Source organism: Manis javanica, chromosome 12 (assembly GCF_040802235.1).
Source record: "Manis javanica isolate MJ-LG chromosome 12, MJ_LKY, whole genome shotgun sequence".
NCBI lineage: Eukaryota > Metazoa > Chordata > Mammalia > Pholidota > Manidae > Manis > Manis javanica.
In genome coordinates, this window is record NC_133167.1 from 87,594,209 (window position 1) to 87,617,793 (window position 23,585).

At 44.1% G+C, this 23,585-nt stretch overlaps 1 protein-coding gene across 10 annotated transcripts in view; it reads right to left on the reverse strand.

Moving 5' to 3' along the window:
• UNC5D (unc-5 netrin receptor D) overlaps nt 1-23,585 on the reverse strand; it is a 585,797-nt gene that overhangs the window by 101,682 nt on the left and 460,530 nt on the right. For 3 of the 10 annotated variants that reach the window (XM_073219006.1, XM_073219007.1, XM_073219002.1), the window contains 3 exons: nt 18,224-18,256; nt 4,366-4,380; nt 3,440-3,625 (listed from right to left, as the gene is read on the reverse strand). In XM_073219006.1, the coding sequence (XP_073075107.1) occupies nt 3,440-3,625; nt 4,366-4,380; nt 18,224-18,256 (234 nt within the window). The remainder of the gene's footprint in view (nt 1-3,439; nt 3,626-4,365; nt 4,381-18,223; nt 18,257-23,585) is intronic. The other 7 variants (XM_073219010.1, XM_073219005.1, XM_073219008.1 and 4 more) reach the window with 4 other exon arrangements.

The following is a 23,585-nucleotide window of genomic DNA, read 5'->3' on the forward strand; positions in this document are numbered from 1 at the left end:
GAGCTGGCCATTGGGGGCTCCATCAGGCCGCTCATTAGTGACCAGAGCCTTGGAATCAGGAGCCCTGGCTTTCACAGCTGATTCTCTGAAAGCTGCTGACCAAAATCATCTACTTTGAGCTCCTTGTATGCAGTCTTGTCAAAAAGCAAGTATTTCAGACACTCTGTCCAGCAGCTAACTCAGGTGTTATTGTTGGTGCAACTATTTCAACGGGCAAAGAGAAGCTTATGGAAGAGAGAGAGAGAAAAAAAGCAAGATGTTTTGCAATCCAGTTTGGAGCAAAAATAACATCTGTTCCTTTTAAATGGCATGAGATGACACAGCGTGGTGACGAGGTAGTGCTGTTTATAATGGAGCGGCATTTGTGCAAGCACGTCTCCAGAGGAAATCTGGGCACTTTCTGGAGCGAGGGGAGGCAGTGCTGCATCCTCACAGCAAACAGGTTCAGGGGACCTCACGAACTGCTCCGTCTCTGAGAAGCCAATTTGCTCTAATAACGCAGATGTCACTCTAAGAGGGAAAGGCGCACCACACAGGGACAGTGGAAGATTCCACGTGGGCAGCAGCTTAGACTGGCTTCCTTTCTGCCTCAAAGCAAAGGGACAAAAAATAATCTTTACATAAACATGAGAAATTGAACTGTCTCATCAGTTGGGGCTTGCCAATTCTTTCCAAGCCAAATTATTAAAAAGAAATGTGGTGACATTTTCTCATGATGAAGCAACCTCATTTATTAGTAAATAACAAAATGACCCTCAGTCCCAAACCTCCCACCGGTATCAGTCTGTCAGTGTGACTTCTCAGATTGAAACATGAACCACATTAAACCATTTTTCTTTGGGGCCTGTCAAATTGGTTTCAAGGATGATATTTTTGAAAATGTTGCAATCCTAGGCTTTATTGTATTAGCTTCTATTGTTTTGTCATTTTCATAATTTGTAACACCAGCAGCAAATCTATGGCCCTGACTTTCCCCACCTCTTGTTCTGATGCTATAAGAATCCAGAATCACAAAGGAGGTGGTTTGCAGTGAGATGACATACGCTTTAGTTCTAAAGGCTACGTGATGATGCACTTTTCTCAGGCTTAAGGCTCTCATGCCAAATACAGGCACAACTGGGAAACTGTTGTTTCTTAACAGAACTGCATTTAGTTTTACGATCCCAGCCTTGTTCTTGTTTGTGGGCTTCCCAGGCTGGAAGCAGAACTTAAGAGCCATCTCACATCTTAAAAGAGTCTGAAATAGGCGTTTCTACCAAGACTGACACATTACAGCCCTGAATCTCACGGCTCTTCCACCTCATGCTCTTACCTTCTGAAGTTGAATTTCTTGCTTCTCTTAAAATACTCTCCCAACCCAGGCAAAACCAAGCAGCAAAAATATCTCTGAGTTAGACTTACATCTAGCTCATGTGGAAGGTGCCTTTTATTAAAAGTACGGACATATGACTGAGTCTACTGTCAAAGTAAGTTGGCTGCCGACCGGATGCAAGTCTGATCAGGGACACTCATGCTGACCGGATGCAAGTTTCTTTCTTGGAAGTCTTTTTGAAGGTTCCTGTACTACTTGAAGCATGTCATTCTGTTTAAATGTCTCCATGTTCACCTTTCTGGGGCTCTGACTATTTTTGCTCCAGAAGGGATGTGTCTTCATAAATACAGAGAACAAAGTGGTGGTTGCCAGAGGGGAGGGAGGTGGGCAATGGGTGAAATAGATGAAGGGGAATCAAGCGGTACCAATTTCTAATATGAAGTAGATAAGTTATGGGGATGCAAAATACAGCATAGGGAATATAGTTGATAATATTGTAATAATGTATGGTGACAGATGGTAGCTACACTTATGGTGCACATTTAGTAACGTATATAAGGTCACATCACTGTGTTGTACACCTGAAACCCATGTAATATTGTGGATCAACTCTACTGCAATTGAAAAAATGCAAATCTCAAAAAAAGAAAGGGTGTCTCTGAGGCATCAGAGGTGAAACGCTGTGACCACTAATGCGTGGTTTATCGTCACCATGAATATTAGGTAGAGTAGAATTGTCGTAAAGGATCTTTGCTTAGTATCACTAGTTTTGTGAGATTCTTGGTCAAAAAATAAAAGCATGGTAAAATAAGTCTGGAAAGGGTACATATTCCTATATAGATCCACTATTCACATAAGTTCTGAGAAGCCACACAGCAAGGAGATGTGTTTAACTTTATGCAAGTTGACATTCTCTGATGTTCAGACAGGGAAGGACCCCTCTCCCCTGCTGCCTGTTCTTTCTGGAACACATCCTGGCGCCAGGGTAATAGGAGACAAGCAGCTTCTAGAACAAAATCACTACATTTATTGAGCACCTTCCACATGCCAACAGCTGATAACTCATGCTATTCCAGGTCATTTCATCCTCACAGGATCCCTTTGAGGTGGATATTGTATTCTTTCTAATTGAATTACATACACTCATTGAGGGTATGTGTCTCTCTGAGGCCGAGGAGACTCAGACCTGAAATTATGGTGCTAGGGAGTGGCAAGCAGTCACGATTTTCCCTCCAGGCCGTCTCTCAGTTTCTGGCAAGCTTGGGTTGCTACTTCAGAACCTGGTCTCTACTCAGCCTGTCAGGCAGTGAGCCTTCGGGTCCTGAGCTACAGGTGCTGCTGGTGAGCAAGACACAGAAATAAAGATGACAGTTGGGCGATGACCGTCAAGGCAGAAGATGTCATCCTTCAAAGGGAGATGGTTTCATTTTTTCTAAGATAAAAGTCATGTATGTTTCATCCCCCTCTCACGATCAAGAATAGATTTGGTTCATGTAAGAGAATTAAATGACTCTCAGTTTTGAACTTGAGAATTGCTATAGTTTGACATGATAGATTTTGCTTCTCCCACCACAAAAGATTGCCTTGACTTGCCAACAGTTCAGAGTCATTTAGGCTGGGAATTTCATTTTTCCCCTGGCTGACTGGCCCATCACATTTCCTCTAAACTCCTTTCACTTATTTAAAATAGAACAAAAATAACTCCACCTAATAAATAGTGTACTAAACATGCCTGGCAGGTTGTGGTACAGTAGTTAGTCCTCGGCCTTGAATAATCAGTATTTTAGTTAACTAATGTGAATATACATGTTTAAAGTGGGCTTGTTAAAATACAAAGTTGGATAATCTGAGATAAAATAACTTGTTAAACTCACTACAAATTGAAGATGGAAATGCCTCATTTCAAATGCTGCTAATGGTAAACTGAGCTTCATTTACGCTCACAGTGTGTGAGGATGTAAGCAGACGGCTCTGTGGAGCCTGATTTCCTCATGTGTGCACACAATTGGGTAGCGGCTGCCAATGCCAAGAGCTACCTTCACACAGGGCCAAAGAGCCCTGAGGGTCCTGTGTGGGCGTCGTCTACGGTCCTGAGGACGGGGTGCTGGGGGGCCCTACGCTGCTGACCTTGACGGACTGTTTTGAAGTTGAAGGTCTGGAAGCCACCTGTCAATGCAGAAGAGTCAATGACGTCCACGCCATAGTCGCTCTGGCTCCGTCTGTACAGGGTGACGCCGATGACCAGGACCGCCACGGTCACGACAGCAGCGCCCAGGCCTGAGTACAAAGCAATGTCGCTGGCGTTCTCAATACCTGAAAGACACAAGAGAATGCCTAAATGGCCAACATGGGCAGGGCCAGAAAGCCATCCTAGGACACAAAATGAAAAGCTACTGGATTTTTGGAGTTACTCCTCAGAGGAAATGACACAGGCAGCTAGCCACAGGTGTACTCATTTTCACACAATATTCGTGTTCTAAAATATCTTGGGTAAATCAAAGGGACACTAGTCAAATACCTTAACTGCATTAAGGTAGCTTTCCATGTAATAGAATCTCAAAGAAAATCAATTGTGCAAAGAGTATTTTTTAAATAAAAATAGACTACTCCTTAATTTAGTTGTTTTAGGAGATCATATTTACCTGCAACATATTTTTTGTATTGTATTTCTGTTTGTGGATAGACGTGAGATCCACATACAATGACAAAATGTGGGTGAACTGCTCTGCTTATATATGACTTGGGCTGCATGCATCCACAGGTCAAGGATGAGTTTATACGCGGTTGGTGAGTCAAGAGAGAGAAGACCAGGGCTCACAGGCATTAATTTCAGCTTTGGCATATGTCACTCAGTTGAAGAGAACATTGACAACATTGGTTTGGGGTCTTTACGATCATTATGAGAGCATTTCTACTGTGAGATATGGAGGTCCTGGTCTTATGTCCTCAGAAGTCCACGGTAAATGTTTTCTAGCACCATTAAGTGCTAGATTTAGTCCATTTCTGTGGAAGAGGGCTGGTCTCTAACGGGGTACATGCTGTTTCTCCCATACCTCTCCTACTCCATCCTAGTGAATGCATAAGCAAAGCAAAAATAAAAGCGTTAGTTTGAATTTAGAATGTGGCTCTCTCCCCATCCCCCAAGAAATGTTTGAGCTGCTTTCCAACTCATTTGCTGGATGTACACTGGGTGTGGTTCATTCTGGAAGTAGCCATTCGTCATGGCTACTGCAATTCAGTATGTGAACCATCTGAGACCACGTAATCCTAAAAGAGGTATAATCTTGGAAAGTGTGTAGAAATGGAGGCTGGCAAGTGCTAACTACACAATTAATCTCCCTACAGATTATGTGGTGAGAACACTTAATAGATCCCAAAGTAATTACTCTGTCACCTTGTACTGGGTTTAGAGGATAAAATAAAGCCATCATACATTTATCTTGTAATTGTACGGCATTTACTATTCATTTGCTGCACCCTCATATGGTACTTATGTTATCAAATGAGTACTACTAACCACACAAAATGAATTTATTTTCAACAAAGTTAGTGGACTGTAAAATAAGGTGCTACCAAATTTAAGAGTGAACAAGGAAAGTCAAGCAGAACCAGTTCAGTAATGGGGCAGTAAACACATAGAAATAATTCACCAGAGAGAGCGCACCCATCCAAAAGAAAAATATCTGAAAGGTCAAGAGGATTATCATTTTTAATAATCATAACAGCCTAGGAGGTGTTGAGAAACAGGGTGTGATTTAGGCTTTAATTCTAAGTTTATGATGGCCCAGAGGGGAGGGATGGCACTGGAGGCATCTGTGGTGGTCTTCTCTGACCATCAAGATCTACATGCATGGTGATGGAAACCAACCTCCTGCCTTCCGGCACACAGCAGAGCGACTATCATCTCACTTACACCGGCAGCCTCCCTCTACTGAACTAAGTTCCTCGGAGGGAATAATTATACACAGAGAAGACAGAGGACACAGAAGATAACAGATGCGGCAAGCCAGGGAACCAGGAGCAGTGAGAGAACTCTGGACTGAAACCAATTAGCTTCTTCCCCCTGTCCCTCTAGTTCCTTGGGCTCTGCTGACTGATGACACTATCATCTAAAAAGGTGTATCTGGGGAAAACACACCTGCTCAGCCACTGAGCACATACTGAGAAACAGCCGTGCCATGCACTGACTGAAGCTGCTCTGGTGCTGAGTTAGCAACACAGAGACAAAGACATTGTTAGCTTCCCAGGTACTAAAATAGGGAGGACCAGGAGCCATGACCAGGGCAAAATACTCCTGCTTCAAGGGGAGTTTAAGGATGTTCACTGCCATGAACATACTAGGACAAAACGGAGTAGCAGGAACAAATTGTCTGTGTTCCTCTGAATTCCTACCTTGTGCTTTGTGTTTCCACAATCCTGCTACCCAGGTACCAGAATTCTCCTTCTCCCTCCAGATACAAATCCTGTTTTTAGGAATAAACCCAACATATGCCTTCAGACTGAGGCTTAAAGGTTTGATACGGCTCAATGTGGTACCTTTTCCAGAAATATTTGCAGAATCTATTTGACTTAAAGGAGAATGAAATACTGAATTACAGAATTCTGAAAAATAAGTGCAGAGGATTGGGGGGTAGGATGGGGAAGGCCAGGGCAGGGACCTGCACGGAGAGGCACTGAGTCCTTATAGGGTACCCTGGCAGGTGGTGGGACAGTCTGAGCTCGAAGTTGTAAGTCAGGGAAGTGGACCTATAGAAAGGTAAGCAAAGTGGCATTCGTTTTATAAGAACAATCTGTCCTGGGAATGTTCAAGGTCAAGATCCAATAATTTCATTAATTCAACAAACACTTGTTGCAGACCAATCATACAATGGAAATGAGGATGTACGGCTGCATTAACACGTGGTGCATATTTTCGGTTGTTTCTTGTCAAAAAATGGTGAAAGACAAGGCAGGGACGACATCCTTGCAGCCAGCTGAGCTGCACGGGCAGCATGCCGGTCCTCCGGCCGCGTGCGCGCCTAGGGAGACTTGGTCGGACATTCTCGCCCAAAGGAGCTGGGTCATAGGGCTTCTCATTCCTTTTCTCTCCACCTGTTTTTACTTTATTTACCTCTTTCTTTTGTGTTTCTTTTCCCCTTCTCATCATTTTCTCATCTGTCCTTCCAGGTAAACAGAGCGGTTTTCCCCACAGGATTTCTGTGTGCAGTGTACAACATGTAATTGGTTTGCTGTCCACGTCTGTTCAGAGCTGGCCAAGGAGGGCCTGAGGGGTCCAGGCCACGTTCACCGCCTGGCTTCCGCCAGAGCCTTGGGCATGTGGAGGCGGGCGCTGTGGAATATCACGTCTCTCTCTCTCTCTCTCTCTCTCTCTTCACTCCGGCCCAGGGCCTGACAGCACAGTGCCCATGGCTGTGTTCATGCGCACCTCTGCGGCTCTGCCCAGCACCCCGAACTCAGTCCTAATGAATCTACGTGCTAGGTGGATGCCAGCTGGGTCATGGCCCTGTCTGCCATGTGCATTACAGTCGCAGGTCACGGTGCTGTATCCCCCACCCCACTGGGCATCTAGGCATTACCCACTTCTCTCTACCCACCCGTCAGTAGAAAGTCACTGACGAAACCCTCCTCTACGAAAGTCACTGTCCTGATCAATCCAGCCAAGCCTTCAACCTGTGGTCTTCTCAACTCTTCTGCCCTTCTCGTTCCTAGAACACATTTTGGAACATACTTTGTATTGTTAACTATCTGAGTGCCAGGGTATTCTCCCTACTGCTTTAATCTCTTCAAAAGCAGTAATATCTCTATAATTTTCCCACAGAAATATGCAAATCATGTGGGTAACTATTGATTGATCTCTTGCCTGGCCTCAAACTGTGGGAAGAGTTAAGGAACTCACAGCCTGAGGTTGATTTTAGAACCCGTGCCGCAGGGATGCTCCACATTTACCCATGTATGTGTTTATGCCTCTCTGCTCGCTCACATATATCCGTGCTGCTGATTTGTTTTCTCAGGGTGATCTTGAACAAAAGTGTCAATACCCCCTGACGTGATCGGGCTGTGCTTTTTGTGGGCCCAGGGTACTTTTCTCTGATGTTGTTAGGTGAACAAAGCTTTATGTATCGACATGTCATTGGTGTCTTTCCTGAGTTTTCGTCTCTATTTTCCTCTAAGAGACACAAGAACTTAAGGAAAAATTTGGAAGAACCCTCATGTGGTACAAATAATGGTCATGTACAACCTACAGGTTAGAGAAACAACAGGAAAGGACTGACTGAGAAATGGCTTGTATCCCAGATTAGGCAGAATCTACTGAGGAGCGTCCTAGCTGCTGGGCTCCTCTGCCGGGAGAGAGGGGCCCGGTCAAATGCCTCTAGGCAGTCCTAATGCATAAAGCGTTGTAAGAAGAGCAGAATAGACCCCAGTAGGTGCTCAAGGACCCTTCAGTTATGATGAAGCTAATAACCAAGTCTTCACCATCTCTAACAGAGACTGAGGGGGAGGACATGGCTTTTTATTATAGAAACTGGGACTCTAGTTAGATATTAAAATGACCTTTTCTACAGTAAGGGTTGTTAAACCCTGCACTGTGCTTCTGAGGGAGATTGTAAAATCTCCTTTCAGGAAGTCTGTAAAAAACAGCGTGACTTTATAATAGCCTGCAGTTATTTTATTTTTTGCTCAAAGCTGGCGAGAAGGCCTAAATGACCTTTCATAGTTCCTGCAAACCTCACAGTTCAAGGAATGAGTATTAACAAGTTCAATGTCTTTATGAATGATAATCACACCTAATCATTTGTAGTAACCAATATCTCCAAAAGACCACAGAGAAGGGTATTTACTTAATTTGCCTTTTCCTCTTCAACAAGACTCCCATCTGCAAGACATATTAATGCCACCTATTAATTGAAAGTTAACTCAATTTCCGTATTAGGAGCTTAACTACATATCAACTTACAATCTATTTTATAGGATTAGAGAACTACTCAAAATTAATAAAGGACCATAGCAAGTGTCTTTCAAAACATATGAGGCTATGTTTTCTAAAATGGGAGCAACATTCTACAGTATCTAATAGGTGATAAAACAAACAACAACCTGAGTTGCTATATGCTATATATGTATATATATATATATATATATATATATATATAAGAGCCATTGAATCATCAAGAAATCCAAACAATAAACATCCACAAGGAGAGAGTGGGAGAAACAAAACAAATGAAAGAGGAAACAATGAGCTGTGGCCCGGGACTCCCAGACCAGGCCAGGAGAGGGTCACATCAGGGCCCCCCACCCCACCCAGGTACGGGCACAGCTGTGCATAACAGAGCAGTGCATCCAAGGGTTTATCTGGATGCTGAACGATGATATAACAGAAGTGACTTGCTGTCACTGAGAAGCAACATTTTTGATTGCATCCATCAGAAAGTAGCTTTTAAACGGTCAGCCATAGTCAACCACGCGGAACAATTCCAACTATATTTGTATTGCTTGGCATCTCATAACCCCTCACCATCCTGGCTTTTCCCATCTCCAGCCTCAAAACCTCATTATTGTTACTGTGGTGGCTGCCATTTTGCTGCTGTAATTAATGACGACAATAACAAATTCTTGAAGTGCTTACTATACGCCATGTGGTCTGGTACTTCACACATATTAGCTCATTTTAATCTTTCTGGCAACGTTATAAGAAAATGACCCCATTTTCCTGTGTCCATGGGGGTAAGAAAATCAGTCACCCTGCCCGAAGCCTCCTGACAGGTAAGTAGCGAGCTGGCATTCAGCCCCAGGCTGCCCGGCTCCGGCACTGATGCTCTGGCTCGGTGCCCATCCAGCTGTGAACCTCTGTCCTTCAGGGTGCACTGCCTATCACTCAATGACAATGCTTGGGTTCGGTTGTCTGGGAACTACAGATGGGGCCACATTCTCGTCCTCCCAACCACATGTTTGAGGGGGGTGTTATATTTTCTTTTTCATGGATGATGATTTGATTCACACAAGGCAAAAACATAATCAAGGCTTTATATTTAGAAAATGGCAAAGCCAGGGAGTTGAACACACATGTGTCTTTGCTCCTAAGCTATTAGTCGCTCTACTGTGCTGCTTCCTTGGCCTTCTCTCGTCTCTCTACACCTGCACCCAGGTTAACCTGCCCTGCTAGAGAAAGTCCCAGACTACACTACCTGGTTTCAAAAACCTGATGTGAGGCACCCTCACCTGGGCCCCCTCTTGCAGCTGAATAATTATTTTATCCATGTCCTATGGCTAATATTGTTTTTTGATCAAAATAGTTACTCTGAACTTTGTTTCCTTTCTTTAAGAACCCTGCTTCTCACCTGCCTCTCTTCCCAGCTGAAGAAATGGAAGCCATCCTTCATGAGCTTGCTGCCTTACAATTCAAAATTCCTCTGCTGTTCTCACATTCCCTTTCGTTTTCTCTGTTCTTCTTCTGGGTCAGGCCAGCTCTGATCCCACCCTCCCCTGCCTCCATGGGACGCAGCCTCATTCATTATCACCTTTGGCATCTTCAAACCTCTCCTCTGCACCCAAGCCTCGTCTACAAACACCCACCAGTCTCTCTCCCTAATCACCTCCCTCATTTCCTTCCCCCAATTTACACTATTCCAATACCTCAAACATGTAGTCATCTTTCTATCTAAGGAATTCTTAGCTCTTGGTGGCAAAGAACTTAAAGCATTTTTTAACATTAACATTTCTTAATATGTATTTCAGTTTCCCTAACCACTTAACCCCTATTCCCTGTTAAAAGGAAACTATAAGTAAAATACATGTTTAACGAAAAGTACAGTATAAGGAATACCATCGAAAGCACTGTAATAACTTTGTATGGTGACACGTGGTAACTACACTTACTGAAGTGAGCATTTCATAATGCATACAAAATGTCAAATCACTATGTTATAAACCTGTAAGTAATATAACATCAACTATACTTCAATGAAAAAATACATGTTCCAGCTGAGGAAATGTTTTAGGAAATATAAAAAGTGACACTATACACGGAGAAAACTTATCCTCTGATACCACCTTCTCCAAAAGTAAACACTGTTGAAAAAGTCTTTGAGAACTTCCAGAAAAAAATAATGTAAACTATGTAAACATGTAAACATAAAAAATATATAAAAATAAAAAAATGTAATGTAGTCTAAAAATGTAAATGCCCTTCATTTGTTTTTCTCTCTCCTTTTTTATCCTAAAGGTTCCATATTTCCTTTACTATCCTTTGGTTTATTTCTTATGTACAGTATCTTATAGATCTTTCCTATCAGAACCTATCGACCTCCTTTATTTCTGTTTCCATCCATCTAGCCCATTGCCAGGCTGTATGGTAATTCAATTGGTGCACTGCTTCTGTGTCATCTGATTGTTCTGTTACCCTCTAAAGTCTGTCTTTTGCCCAAACCACTGTCTCTTCTTGAAGGCTGTTTACAAAAGGTGCATCAATGGTGGTGATCTCTGTACCTACTTTTTTCCACTACTCTGCAATGGCAGACGAGAATAGCCAACCCTCCTTTCAGAAAAAATAAAAAAAATTCCCTTAAATTTGATTCTCCTGCCTTCTTTCTTGTTATTTAATAATTACCCTTCATTCTCTAGTTCTATAAACAAACTTTAAAGTTCAGTTCTTGGCCCTTTTTCCTTTCTCTATGCTCATCTAATTGGACCGTCACTCACACTGACAGGCTAACTATTTCCTCGATGCCAAAGAATCTCAAATCAAGGTCTCCTGGCTGATGACCTGATCCCAGTGTCCTTCCTGCTCAGTGGACAAAACCACCGGCACGGTGTGCAAATGGCTCCCATTCGTCATGGAGTTTACAGATATTAATCTTCTCTCTTCTAATAATTCCATCTCTTGAATTCCCTTCTTGTAGTAATGCCACCATGGGTGACCAGGCTTGAGATCGGAGTCACCTTTTGTTCTCTTCCCACGGGCTTCTCCCTCAGACCACTCACACGCCTTACGGACTGCATCTGCAGTGCCTCTCACCTTCCAGTGTCAACAGGAGACACCCAGCTGACCCCCCCACCCCTGCACAGCCGTGTTACCCAACATGCGTGCCCCCAGCCTTGACCATCCTGAACCGTACACGCAGATTACTCTCCCTGCAGCTCTGCTCCCGCCCCTGCCAGCGCCTTTCAATGGCTCTCCATCCTGCGTGCACTGAGTCCCTTCCAACAAGGACTTTTTATAACTCAGGACACCTTATGCTCTGGCCCTTCTCGTGGTCAACTGTTTCGCCCACTTCCCATCCATCCAGACGCTACTCTCTGACCAAACCTGATTACTCTTTTCCCTCCAGTAGACCTTGTACTTCAGACTTCCTTGGTCAGACTTTTTGATCTTCCTGAAAGGCTGTCTCCTCCAATTACCTGTTTCTCTGTTTTGGTTCTAACCATTCTTCTGAGACTGGCAGTAAAGGTGATCTATTTCAAAAAAAATATTTCTTGATAATGCATGTTGAGACATGTTTTACACCTTTTAATAAAGTCAGGTCAAGCAAATAAAAAATATGGCACAGTTAAATCGGAACTTCAGATCAATAGTGACTCATTTTGGTATAAGTATTCCATGAAATATTTGGAATATGTATATGTAGAATGTATCTCCGTTTCTCTGAAATTCAAATTTAACTAGGGGTCCTTTATTTGATCTGGTAACTTTACCTCTGGTTCCAAAACAACTGAACTTTTACCCATCAACTAGGAAGACCAAATTAAAATGGGGAAGAGAGTAAAAAAAAAAGCAGGATTTGAGCTCCAGCACTTGAGAAAATGATTTTAATTTCCTAATCTGAAAACTACACATATAAATTCCATAAACTTTGACTATACTAACTGGGGGAGGCAGGGCCTGTGAATTCACATTTTAAACACATAACCCTGGTGATCCCGATGCCGAAGAACACATCTGTTTATTTCTTATTCACAAATCTGTGCTGAGTTCTGAGGTATTTAATGAACAAAATCCTATCACGTCCTTCAAGGGCCAGGTCAACAATATCACTGGGGATGACAGTTAAAAAAAAAAGGGGCATACACTTAGGATGGGATAAAAATTAGATAATGAAAAAATGGAATGTGGTTAAGAAAATCACCAGTACTGCACATACATCTGGGCTGAATGGATTCGCAGTAGGAATGAATCTGAAGGACAGTGCAAGTCACGCAATTTGTGGAAAGTGCCATGTTTACGTGATTGAAAATAATCAGCAGGAGATGAAGAAACATGATGGGAAAAAGATGAAAAAAAGGTGTTTTAAAGCAGGGCTAGAAGATTGGCACTGATGCCAGCAGTCGACCATTTGCTCGGAAGAGCCTAGAGGTCACTGAGAATTTAAAGGTATATCCCAGAGGCACAGAAAGTTCTACGGGTTCAGTGCACTGCGCAAGCCTAAATGGCCTGAAGGACCGTGTCCAGACTGCCAGTGTAGACCACACATCTTCTGAGGTGTCCCCCAATCTGTGAAGATCACAAAGGACAGGGATTCCCAGGCTCCGTGTTGTTTCATGCTGGGTGAAGGCTGCGCATTTAGGGAAACTGTGTAGAATGGAATGTGTGTCACTGAGAGGATCGTACCTCGTTTTCAGACTTGAAGGACACATTCGTGCCCTTCTTTGATGGGACAGGATTCTGGGAAGCATGCACTTTAGGTTGTCACCTAGTACCTGGAACAGAATAGATGGCTGTTAAACAGTTTCCCTCCTTCCGCTTTTCTCAAAGCATTTGTCAACCTCTACTTGTATTGAAGTTATGGAGAAGAAGAAAAATTTCTTATTTTTTCCTTTGTTGGGTCAATTCTGTTTACATAGACTAATTAGAGAATAAGTATCTACTATATGATTGAGCAAAAATGAATATATAGAAGCAAAATCTTTATTTTCACCTTAACTATAAAAGGCCCAGTGAGGAGTTAGCAAGAAGATGTAAGACCAAAACGCTACAAAGATTTATTGAACATCTAATACACACTAGGCATGGTGGTAAATGCCACAGAGATGAGGACGAGTAAGACTCTATCCTGGCTCCCAGAAGGCAGGGAAATGTGCATCAGAATAAGGAAGACAATAAAAATACAGAACAGAAATAGGGAAATCTGTTTCATATTGGGAGTGACTGGGAGTCATGGTTTGACTATAGGAGTGACTGACTCACAAGTAGCGGGGGGGAGGTCGGTGAAGACCTTGCAGAAGAAGTAACACCAAGGCTGAAACCTGAAGGAAGAATCAACTAAAGAGGTTGAGGATTAGGTGGAGGGAGAGTTTTCAGGCAGAAGTAACAGAACGCGTGAGGTGTCGCATGCCGAAACGGCTCTAGGCTACCTGGGAAACTAAAAATAATATTGCAAGTGGCGAGCGGATGGGGAGACTCCTAATGAGAAACTGACTGGGAGAAGCCGATGTGCTTAAGAAAAGAAAGCCATGATCAGCTCACACACATATTAAGCACTTTGGACTTTCTCTCAGAAATAACACCTAGCTGCTGAGAAGGTTTAAACCAGGTGATCAGACCAGAATTGAAGTTCTAGAAAGATCAGATAAGCTGGATACAGGGAGGCAACTGTAGGAATCCTGGCTCGGGATGAAGATGGCCTGAACTTTTTACTCTTCTCCTGGAACACCGTTTTCGTTTCATTTAGCTTTCTTGTGCTTTGCTGGCTATTACATTTCTGTCCCCTCTGTGGTGACTTCTGACCCCCTCTACATCTAAATGATGACGTCCTTTAGGGCTCAGGCCTCAGCTTCCTTCCCTTCCCCATCCACATTCATTATCCTTAATCTCTTTCAACCTAATGGTTTTAAATATCATCCAGACACTGACAAGCCCAGATTCACGTTACCAGGCAGGACTCTCCTCTGACCTCCAGACTCATATATTCAGCTGCGTGCTCAGCCTCTCCACACACATGTTTAATAGGTATGGTCGTCTCAGCATTTGTGACACGGAGTTCTCAATTCTCCCTCCAGATCCACTACATCAAGTTTTCTCCCCATCAGTAATGGCAACTCCATCTGTCTAGTGCAGAGCTACATTTCTGGAATCGCCCCTAACACTTTTCTTCCTCTCGTACTCTTTACCCAATCCATCGGTGAATCCTCTCTGCCTTCAAAAGGTATCCAAATATGTCATTTTACAATTCCCCTGCATGTTTACATGCAACATGGCAGGTAGAATTTATTGTTGAAAATATTCGGTCATAGCAGTATGACTAAAATCCTTTGATGACTTCCCATCTTGCTCAGAGTAAAGGTCAAAGGCATTACCAAGGCATTTGCCAGTGTTCCCCTCAGCCCGTAACTCAGATCGTAGCTATTATGACTTGCATTTGCCACTCTGCTCCCTGTCCCCTGGCCGCCTTGCTGGTCCTGACGCTGTGAGTGAGCTCCCGCCTCGCAGGCTTGGCAGCCTGCTGTTCCCAGACATCCAGATGTTTGTCTCCTTGCTTCTCTTAGTGTCTCTTATATATCATTTTACTACAGACGCCTTCTCTGAGCACCTTCTACAAAAAAATAAACCTTTCCTCCAGTCCTGCCTGAGCCCCTCACCCTGATTCATTTCTCTTCACATCACTGACCACCCTCCTGGGGCACTTTGTGCCTTACACGTCCTGGTTTGTTTTCAGCTCCCCTCACGGGAACCGTAAGCTTTGTGGAAGTGGATACTGGGTCTGTTTTGCTCAGAGCTGATTCTCCACCACCTTTTCCTGGCACAGGGCATGCCCTCAATACCGAGTTGTTCAATTAATGGAGAGACGGATTTGAGTAGAGTGAAAATGGAAAGAAGCTGATGACCTTGAGGTCTGTTTAGGTGGTAGGATAGTTAAGACTGTGCTGATTTATGGGGTATAGAGCGGGACAAGGGAAAGGAAAAAGGCAGACGAGTCTAGGCAGCTGTTGAAGCTTTGGAGCTAGACCACTGACTTGATGGTATCCTATCCACTGAAATGGATAAGATGGGAGGGGCCTGCTTAGGAACAGGGACAGAGAAGGATAAATTCAATTTTGAAAAAGTTGATATTAAGGTTACTGGGAGAGAATCAACTGCAGATGTCCTGCAGTTAGCTGACTCTAGGACAATTAATTGGACTCGTGCCTAGCATGCACCTCTGTCTGGTACAAAACAACTATGGAAAAAGGAGACGGAGAGAGGCTATGTGGTTCTGGGTTATGTTCCAGGGAGAAGCTAAATCCCTTTCATCCACAAGGTGAGCTTGCTGAATTAGCCACTCCTTAGGAGCTCATAGACTATCAGAAAGCCACATCCCTAAGCCACAAGTAGTCTCTTTGTCTGAACACAACCATTTCTCAGTCTGACTCTGGGGGTGTGTGTTTGCCATTCAGAACCTACTATATTTTACTGCACCTCCTGACATTGTTACACAACATTTATTGAAAGCACATTTGATGGTAATGAAGTTTCTATTAACTATGATTAAATCTCATAAAGCACCTGAAGATAATTTAAGATGTGCAGAAGCAGAAAATGAAACATTCGGTTTAGTACATTAGGAGACGTAATTGATTAAATTATCTCATTTACAATAAGTGCTTTCATGAGCTATGCAGTGCACACATTTTCCCCAGTTTGTCATTATGATTTGCCAACAGATATCTCAAGACTTCACTTCCTTTTTTACACTTCCCCACAACATAAAGCTGGCTCCTTGGCCCGCCTGCTCAGGAGGCCCACGTGCAAGGCTGAGCGATGTTTTCCAGCCACCAGGCCTTGCGAAGGAGTACGTGTACAGCTATATATAGGAACAGGTTGTTCCTCAATTATCTTCATAATTGACTTTGATTTTGCATCAGTGATGATTCATGAAGTCTTCAACTAAGTGCCCCCTCTTCCCTGAACCACCACAACCTGAATTTATATAATGCACTCCCAACCAGGTAGCCTCTAGAACCCTGACTGGATTCCTCTGGGAGCCTTTTGCAATCACATTGATTCCGTTAAGGTTTTATTTTTAGGAAATCACAAATTAAAACAGTTTAAGCGATTCCGTTGCAGTATCCAGCAATTAAGCATGGTGTGCAGGAGTGAGAAGCCCAAGCAAAAACTAATTCAGGAGTCCCTAAGGACTGGAAATAGCTACTGTGGGGTTTATGGCTAGAAGTACAGATGTAACCAAATTAGAATGGCACAGGACTCACAAACTAAGCGTGAAATTAATTTTTAAAATACACACATGCACTTCTGAGTAACTCTCACGTCAGCACCACATGGATAGCCATGATCTTGTCTGTGCTGCCCGTGAGAACCAGTGGGTGGCAGGCAGTCAGTGACGCAAGCCCCTTGCCAGTCCACCTACTGTAGCTGTCATTCCGAACAAGCCCAATATTCAGTGACCTCTGTCTCTCTCTCCCTCTCTCAACATGCACAGATGCACAAACACACACATACACAACTGGATTCCTCCACCTACAATCTTCCCACGGATTCGAAATCAAGCGTGCACGACGACGTCAGAGGGCTGCTACCTAAGTACCAACACGTGACTTGAGCAGCAGCACACAGCAGGGAGAAGACGTTAAGGAAGTGTTTGTCGTGCCGCAAAGTTCTCAGACTTGGCAAACAGTGACATCTTTCTATCTTGAGCTGGCCTGAAGCAACATACTGAAGTGTGAACATCACAGCTTGACTGGCCCTTTCTCTCAAGTCCCCGGACCCCTTGTCCCAAGTGACCTGTTTCTGTCCATTTCAACCGGTCTTCATTCTTGCAAAGAAGTTAGCTAATTAAATTGATTGACTCTCTTAAGCTTTTTGAATTTTAATAGTCTAGGATTTAAAAGATCAGTGACCATTTTATACAGAAATGGGAGATAGTGCACAGGGCCAACTTCTACAATACAACTCAAACCGGCCAAGCGGCTGTATATCTGCTCCTACCTGCCTGCTGACACCCTTCTAGCTGGAGGTTTTGCTAGTATACTATCCGTATCTTTGAGCACTTGAGAACATTTGGGGGACATGTTAAAACATAGATTCTCAGGAGACCCCCTCCACCCTGCACCAGTTTTCTAAGTCATTTGTTGTGAAAAAGGGAGTTTAAGAAGCACCCCCCACGCTCTCAGACTCTAATGCATGGGGCTGCTGATCCACCTTTTGAGAAACACCTTCCTAAGACAGTGGTCCACAACCTGAGCTGCACAGTGCAATCGTCTGAGGATCTTTAAAGGATTCATGGATTCTAAACCACCCCAATTCTGGTTTCACTGGTCTAGGGCAATAGCCTGGGGACTGGGTTTTTAAAAAGGTCCCCGGGTGGCTCTAAAGTTCAGCCAAGGCTGAGAACCATAGGGTCAAATGCCACGCTGTGCACCTGTCCCACATCTACTGCATGCCAAAGACGGAGATAATGCAAAATTGTCTCCACGAAGCAAGCCTGTGTCCAGAGCTCCAGCCAGCCCCGACACCAAGATTTGCAGTCCCTGATAAATTCACTGTTGAATACTGCATCCTAATCTGCCCAGCTGCCATGGCTCTCACAGTCCGCATCTCAGCCGCTCCCTCCTCCTGGGCACAGAAGCTTCAGGTCCGGTTTTTGCCCAAGGCTGCTCTCATGAAAGTGTGCACTGACAAATATTTATTAATTTTCATGCTGTAAATCTCCTCAGAAATAAGATGACATTTGCAGAGGAATGGACTTATAGGCAGGTGGAATTCAAGAGGAAAGATTCACTTTCACTCTGAGGGAAGGGAGGGGTGTGCATATTTCTTTCGCAATGCCAGCCTCTGATACGTGCTTCCAAACCCAAGAAGAAGGAGCCCCAAGCCCTGGATCTCTCATACCAACTTCAGTGCTCTTTGGCTCCTCCACAAACACAACAGTAAGGCAGCAAATATGAGAATCAATTGTATCCACAAGAGCAAAAATAACTTACTTTGGGGTTTTATTTCATGAAGAGGTTTTTTATCTAAAAGAAAGAAAGAGAGAAAGTTTCATTTAATAAGTTTGCATGGAGCAGATATATTTCCTGTATCACTTTGTCTACCTCTATAAATGAAATGTTTTCTCTGTCTTTGCAAACAATATAGATTATGTGGTCTATATTTTTTCTTTGCATTGAAATTTTTTGTAGTCTTCTCTTGTGCAATATTTTTCTAGGATGACTGCCTCATTCTCTTTTTTTTTCATTTTCTCTCCTAGAATTTCCATTGCTAGATTGTCATCAGCAGGATGACAGCAATGAGCTTGCACTGCAGCCTGGCCCTGCTTTATATACAGCCTGAAGACTGCTCAGGTAAGGGAGGCTATTTCACGATAGGATGATAGGAAAATGAACCCATGAATAAATACTTAAAGGGATCCTGCTTCGGTTTGCAGTTATCACGGCCTGGATAAAAAGTTCCAGACCTTGCCATTTATCCATTCTTGTCAGGGACTGGTGGAGCCCTGGGAGCACCTGGGAGGTTTGTTTTCAAGAAATCGTACTTCTTTGTTTCATATCTCCATTATCAGTTAAAATTTTTGAGGTCTCTCTTAATGGGAAGGTGTCATCTTGTGAGCATGGTACCGAGCAGGGCGGCAGGCAGATGAAGTGGGTTAAGAGACAAGACCTTCAGCCTTTTAGGAGAGCAGGGCTCAGGTGAGACTTTCTTTACAATTCTCCACATTGCTCTCCATCCACCCTCTCCTGCCCTGCCTCCAAATGCTTGCAAATACTTGAGACCTGGTGCGTGCCTTCTACTGGGTCTTATTCCACAGACCCCTCTCTCCGCTCCCCATGCCCTGGCCCCATCCCAGGCTAACACAGCTCTCCTGCAGTGCGGGATCTGGGAAGACTTCGCCTCCGACAGCATGCTGAGAGCGCAGAAGATCTGTACAGCGTGCCTCCGTCTCACACAGTCCCTTCTCAGGGCTGACCTGGAACACTGTCAGACTCCAGGCACTGAAGCTACTGCTAGTCGTTCACAGAGTCACACTCCCGCGGGGGGACCTGGAAAGGTCACCTTGTATAGTCCCCTTCCTCATGTGTCTCAAGACAAGCCAAGTGGGGTGTGACACTGTCGCCTGTGATTATGTTTTTAACTGAATCCAGTGTAGCACACTACACATTTGAGAAGTTCATGAATATTATCTGACTGACTGCACCGTGACCCCTCCTGGGCAGAGACACAGCTATGTTCCCAATCCTCCCTGGAGTCTCTTTTGCCCTGACCCCTACTCTTACACTGACTTTGATGGAAAACCCTTGCAGTGTGCTTTCCATACAGCTCTTGTGTGTTTTGCCATCTGATTTGTTACAGAGGTAGTTTTAAAAAGTTGTGTGTAAGTCACACTCTTGCCATTGAGCCACCATTTTCTTTCTTTTCTTTTTTTTTTAATACAAGGGGAAAGTGAACTGGCAAAGGATTCCTGGCAAATCTTTCTTTAAAATGAAAACTCCTCATAAAAGATAGCCACTTCTTCAGGTTGGTATGATCCCATTCAGATTTTTACACGGTCAGGTTCATGAAAACAGACAACACCTGCATTCGCCTCCTGCCACTGGCTTTCCTGAGAGCAGGTGGCATCTCCTAGAGTCCAGATGCTAATGTGCTCAAGAAGCAGAACAGAAGGACGTGGGTGGATTGACCCCATCTTCAGTTTCTGTTTATTGCATGCTATCCGGAAGCATTTGGCATGGGCACAGCAATGCTGGCAGGCCAAGGCCAGGACTCAGAGACACGCACAACATCTGTTCGGAGCTCGGGCTGAGCTTAACAGTGTTTTCTTCCTTCTAAACCACAGGAAGGAAGGAGATGCCGGGTAGCAAAATGAAACTCCATTAAAAACAGGTGAGATGTAGCACTGTTTCCCAGAAAAATAAATTGTAAACAGCCAGGCTGTTCCCAAAGCTGGGGTGGTAGAGTTCTACCGGGCACAGCTCTGAGGGGAGAAAGACGGAATGGGTCTGAAAGGCCCCAGGTCAAGGTCATGGGACAGAGAACGTGGCCACAGGGCACAGGGAGAGAAGCAGGCCGGGGCACCCATCACCAGCTCTGCTGGCTTGTCACTGGCCACGTGGTGTTGTGGGACTCGTGCAGACTCTCTGGGTTAGGACTGCATTTCAAACTCGAATTAAATTATGTGTGCTCTTAGTGTTCTCCACAGTCAAATGGGAATAGCAATATCCTTGGTACACAGCAAACGTAAGGCCAGCAGCAGAGACCTAGCACATGCTCACATCAATAAATGGCAGCCAGTAAATAATACTGTAATGTCAACATATTCACTGGGTCAGAGTTAAAAACAACAGCAACTCAGTCCTCTGCTGGGAGGCAAGTCACCCCCCACCCCCACCCCCACGCTGGAAATCCAAATGAATTTCAGAGGCACTTGAATGGGAGGTAAGAAACTCCCAAACTCCGCTTAAAGACATCGAGGACAAGAACTTCAGTTTCCAGTAAAAAGAAGGGCAGGACAGGAGGATCGGCGTGGGCTCCCAAGCTTTCACCCACCATAAAGCTGCAGAACCACCACAAAGACAGAAAAGCCTGTGAAATGCGTTCCTAAAGCAGAGTACACATCATCTAACGGGCTGCGGCTCTCCCGTGGATTTGTTCTGCTAAGGCCTGGCGCGCCATGTGCGTCAGCCCACTTCCTCTGATGGAAGAGGCTGGGAGCCTTTTGTGCTGAAGAGAGCTGCAGGGCCCCCGGCATCAGCGTCAACAGTGGGTTCTGCTGTTTTGTGAAATCCTAGTATCTTGACAGCAAGCTGCTATCACAGGGCATTTTCCCAGCCTGAAATGTCTGATCACAGATTGTTTTACCATGAACTTGAAAGAAGGCTACCCACTGACCTCACTGTCCTTTGCCAAGAACTGCTTGCTACATGTTCCATGTTCCTTCATGCTGGCGCAGAATCACTTTCTCACAAGGCCCAGGGCCATGCTCCCACTTGGCCTCAGTCAATCCAGTCCTCTCTGCTTTTGTATGGCCTCTCTCCAAGGCCACATCCAAATGACACCTTAGTAAATTAACCCACTAGGGCCATGGTGTTTAATGTTCATGGCACATTAGAAGCACCCGGGTAGCTTTAACACAATACCCAGGCCTGGGCCCTAACCCAAAAGCTCCTGGTGGGTTGGGGTAGTGTTTTTGTGATCACTGGGGGACACCAACACTGCCTGGCATCAAATCTGGGGCTCTGTGCACTCCAGCTCTGTTAGTGTCTGCCTACCTGAGAGGTGGTAGGGTAGTTGCAGATGCACACAAGCCCAGAAGGATCCCTCCCGTCTCTTGTAGGCAGAGAAATACCATTTGAGCCAGTGGCAGCTGAGCTGTAGTTTGGGAAACTCCAACGACTGTCATGGGGTCTAACTTACACACTGAAAGGTGCCCTCTGGGTAAATGGAAATTGATAAGCTGTCATCATAACTCAGTCTTACAGCAATTTGTGTACTTACAACTTAAAGATGCAAGTGTTTTGTTTTTAATAGTGTTTTAAGTTGTCAAAAAATACATAGGGAAGCGAAGAAAAAAAATAACCCTAATTCTACCACCAAGAGATAATCACTGTTATTGTTAGGTTTTTTCCCCTATGATTTCATATATATATATTATGTGCACATATACATGTTTGTACATATGTAATAGTAGGAAACTACATGAAATTGACAGTAATTGATCATTTTTACCTAAAAAAACATTGAATTGTCTTTTATATATTATTCTGCAATCTGCTTTTATCTCAGTACTGCAATGCAAATATTGCTTTGCGCTAGCTCTGTGTGTGTGTGTGTGTGTGTGTGTGTGTGTGTGTGTGTGTGTGTGTATAGGTATATATCTTTAAATAAGAAAGAAGGGGAGAGAGAGAGAATAATCTACCTTTTTATTTTTGGTGGTGATTCATTTATCTTCCACTTTTATTTAATTTCTTGCTTCCTTTGTTACATGGAATGCTCCCAAAGCATTTCCATGGTATCCATTGTTATTCATAATGGCACCCCTCCCCACCCACCCACCCATCCACCCACATCCAGCCTTATCCTTTCTCTGCTAGGGAACAAATATGGCCAGCTGTGTGCAGCCCAAATGCTGGGGATCTAAGGAGAGCAGGGCCCAGGAGAGAAGGCATGTGTGGACAGATGGGTTCAGTCTCCAACCCACAGACTGGGCCAGGAGCTCATCTCAAAGCCTGTGGGTTGATGACTGGAAATCTGCTCCTATGTATCTCGAGTATTACACAGGTATGTCTGATACTAGAGTCTATGTCACTTCTTTGAGATTCAGGCATAGAACCATGCAGTGTGGACTAAACACCACCAGCAGAGTAAACCCAGAAAGCAACTCCCCTAGGCAGCAATCCACGTACGTCATTACAGTTAATTACCATTCTCTTGTTTCCCCAAACCAGTCATGACCCATGTTTTCATCTCTAAAAGACCATTTTTATTAACTCCTTCCTATGCTTTAAAACCTTTTCCACTCCAAAAAATACATGTGTTGATTGTTTTAGTTTACCCTCCATGTTCTCTGTAATCTTAAATCACCCGGGAATGGATTCTGAAGTCTTGGAATAGTCTTCTCTGCCCATCCTCCAGCCGCTTCCTCATTCACTGGTATCAGCATGTGGGCATCTACCATGATCCCACATTGCCCCTGAGTCATGGCCAACTGCTCTCCACTGGCTGGTCTCACCACACTGAGTGTGAACTGGTTTCTGCAGTACCTCAACACAAACGCATGCCTAGTCCGATCAATCCAGGACCTCTCCCTCAGGCCTCCTCCCCACACTGCGGCCTCTCCACGGGAGCCCCTCCCCTCCATGCCTCCTGCATAAAAATGCCCTTCCTCCCAGGCATAGAATGATTCTGAACTCTCTGGTGATTGCTCCGTGCCCAGGGATTTCTCCCTTCTCTGGACAGTTTCATCTTACATATAAAGTCACTAAAATACAATGTGGAAATTTTTTTTTTTTCAAAAATGTCTGACAACCTAAGCGCTCATTTGATTTATTTTATACTTTTGTAATCACTGCCAGTTATGGGCCCCACAAACGTAAATCACATTGAAATGATTAGCTCACGAATTAAGTGGCACTTTGACCATAGAACTACAGCAAGAAAAATGGGGAAATAAAATTAAAAGCTATTTGTTTATTGATGGATTGGTAGAAAAGAAGCTGAGATTATTGATTATCAGCGTGTTTCATTTATTCACGCTCTCCCTCTCCCCCATGATGTGAAATAATTAAGGACCAGCATCCCACTCTCTGAATACGATGCAAGGCTGCGGGGAATCCCAGGACCTGGCAGATC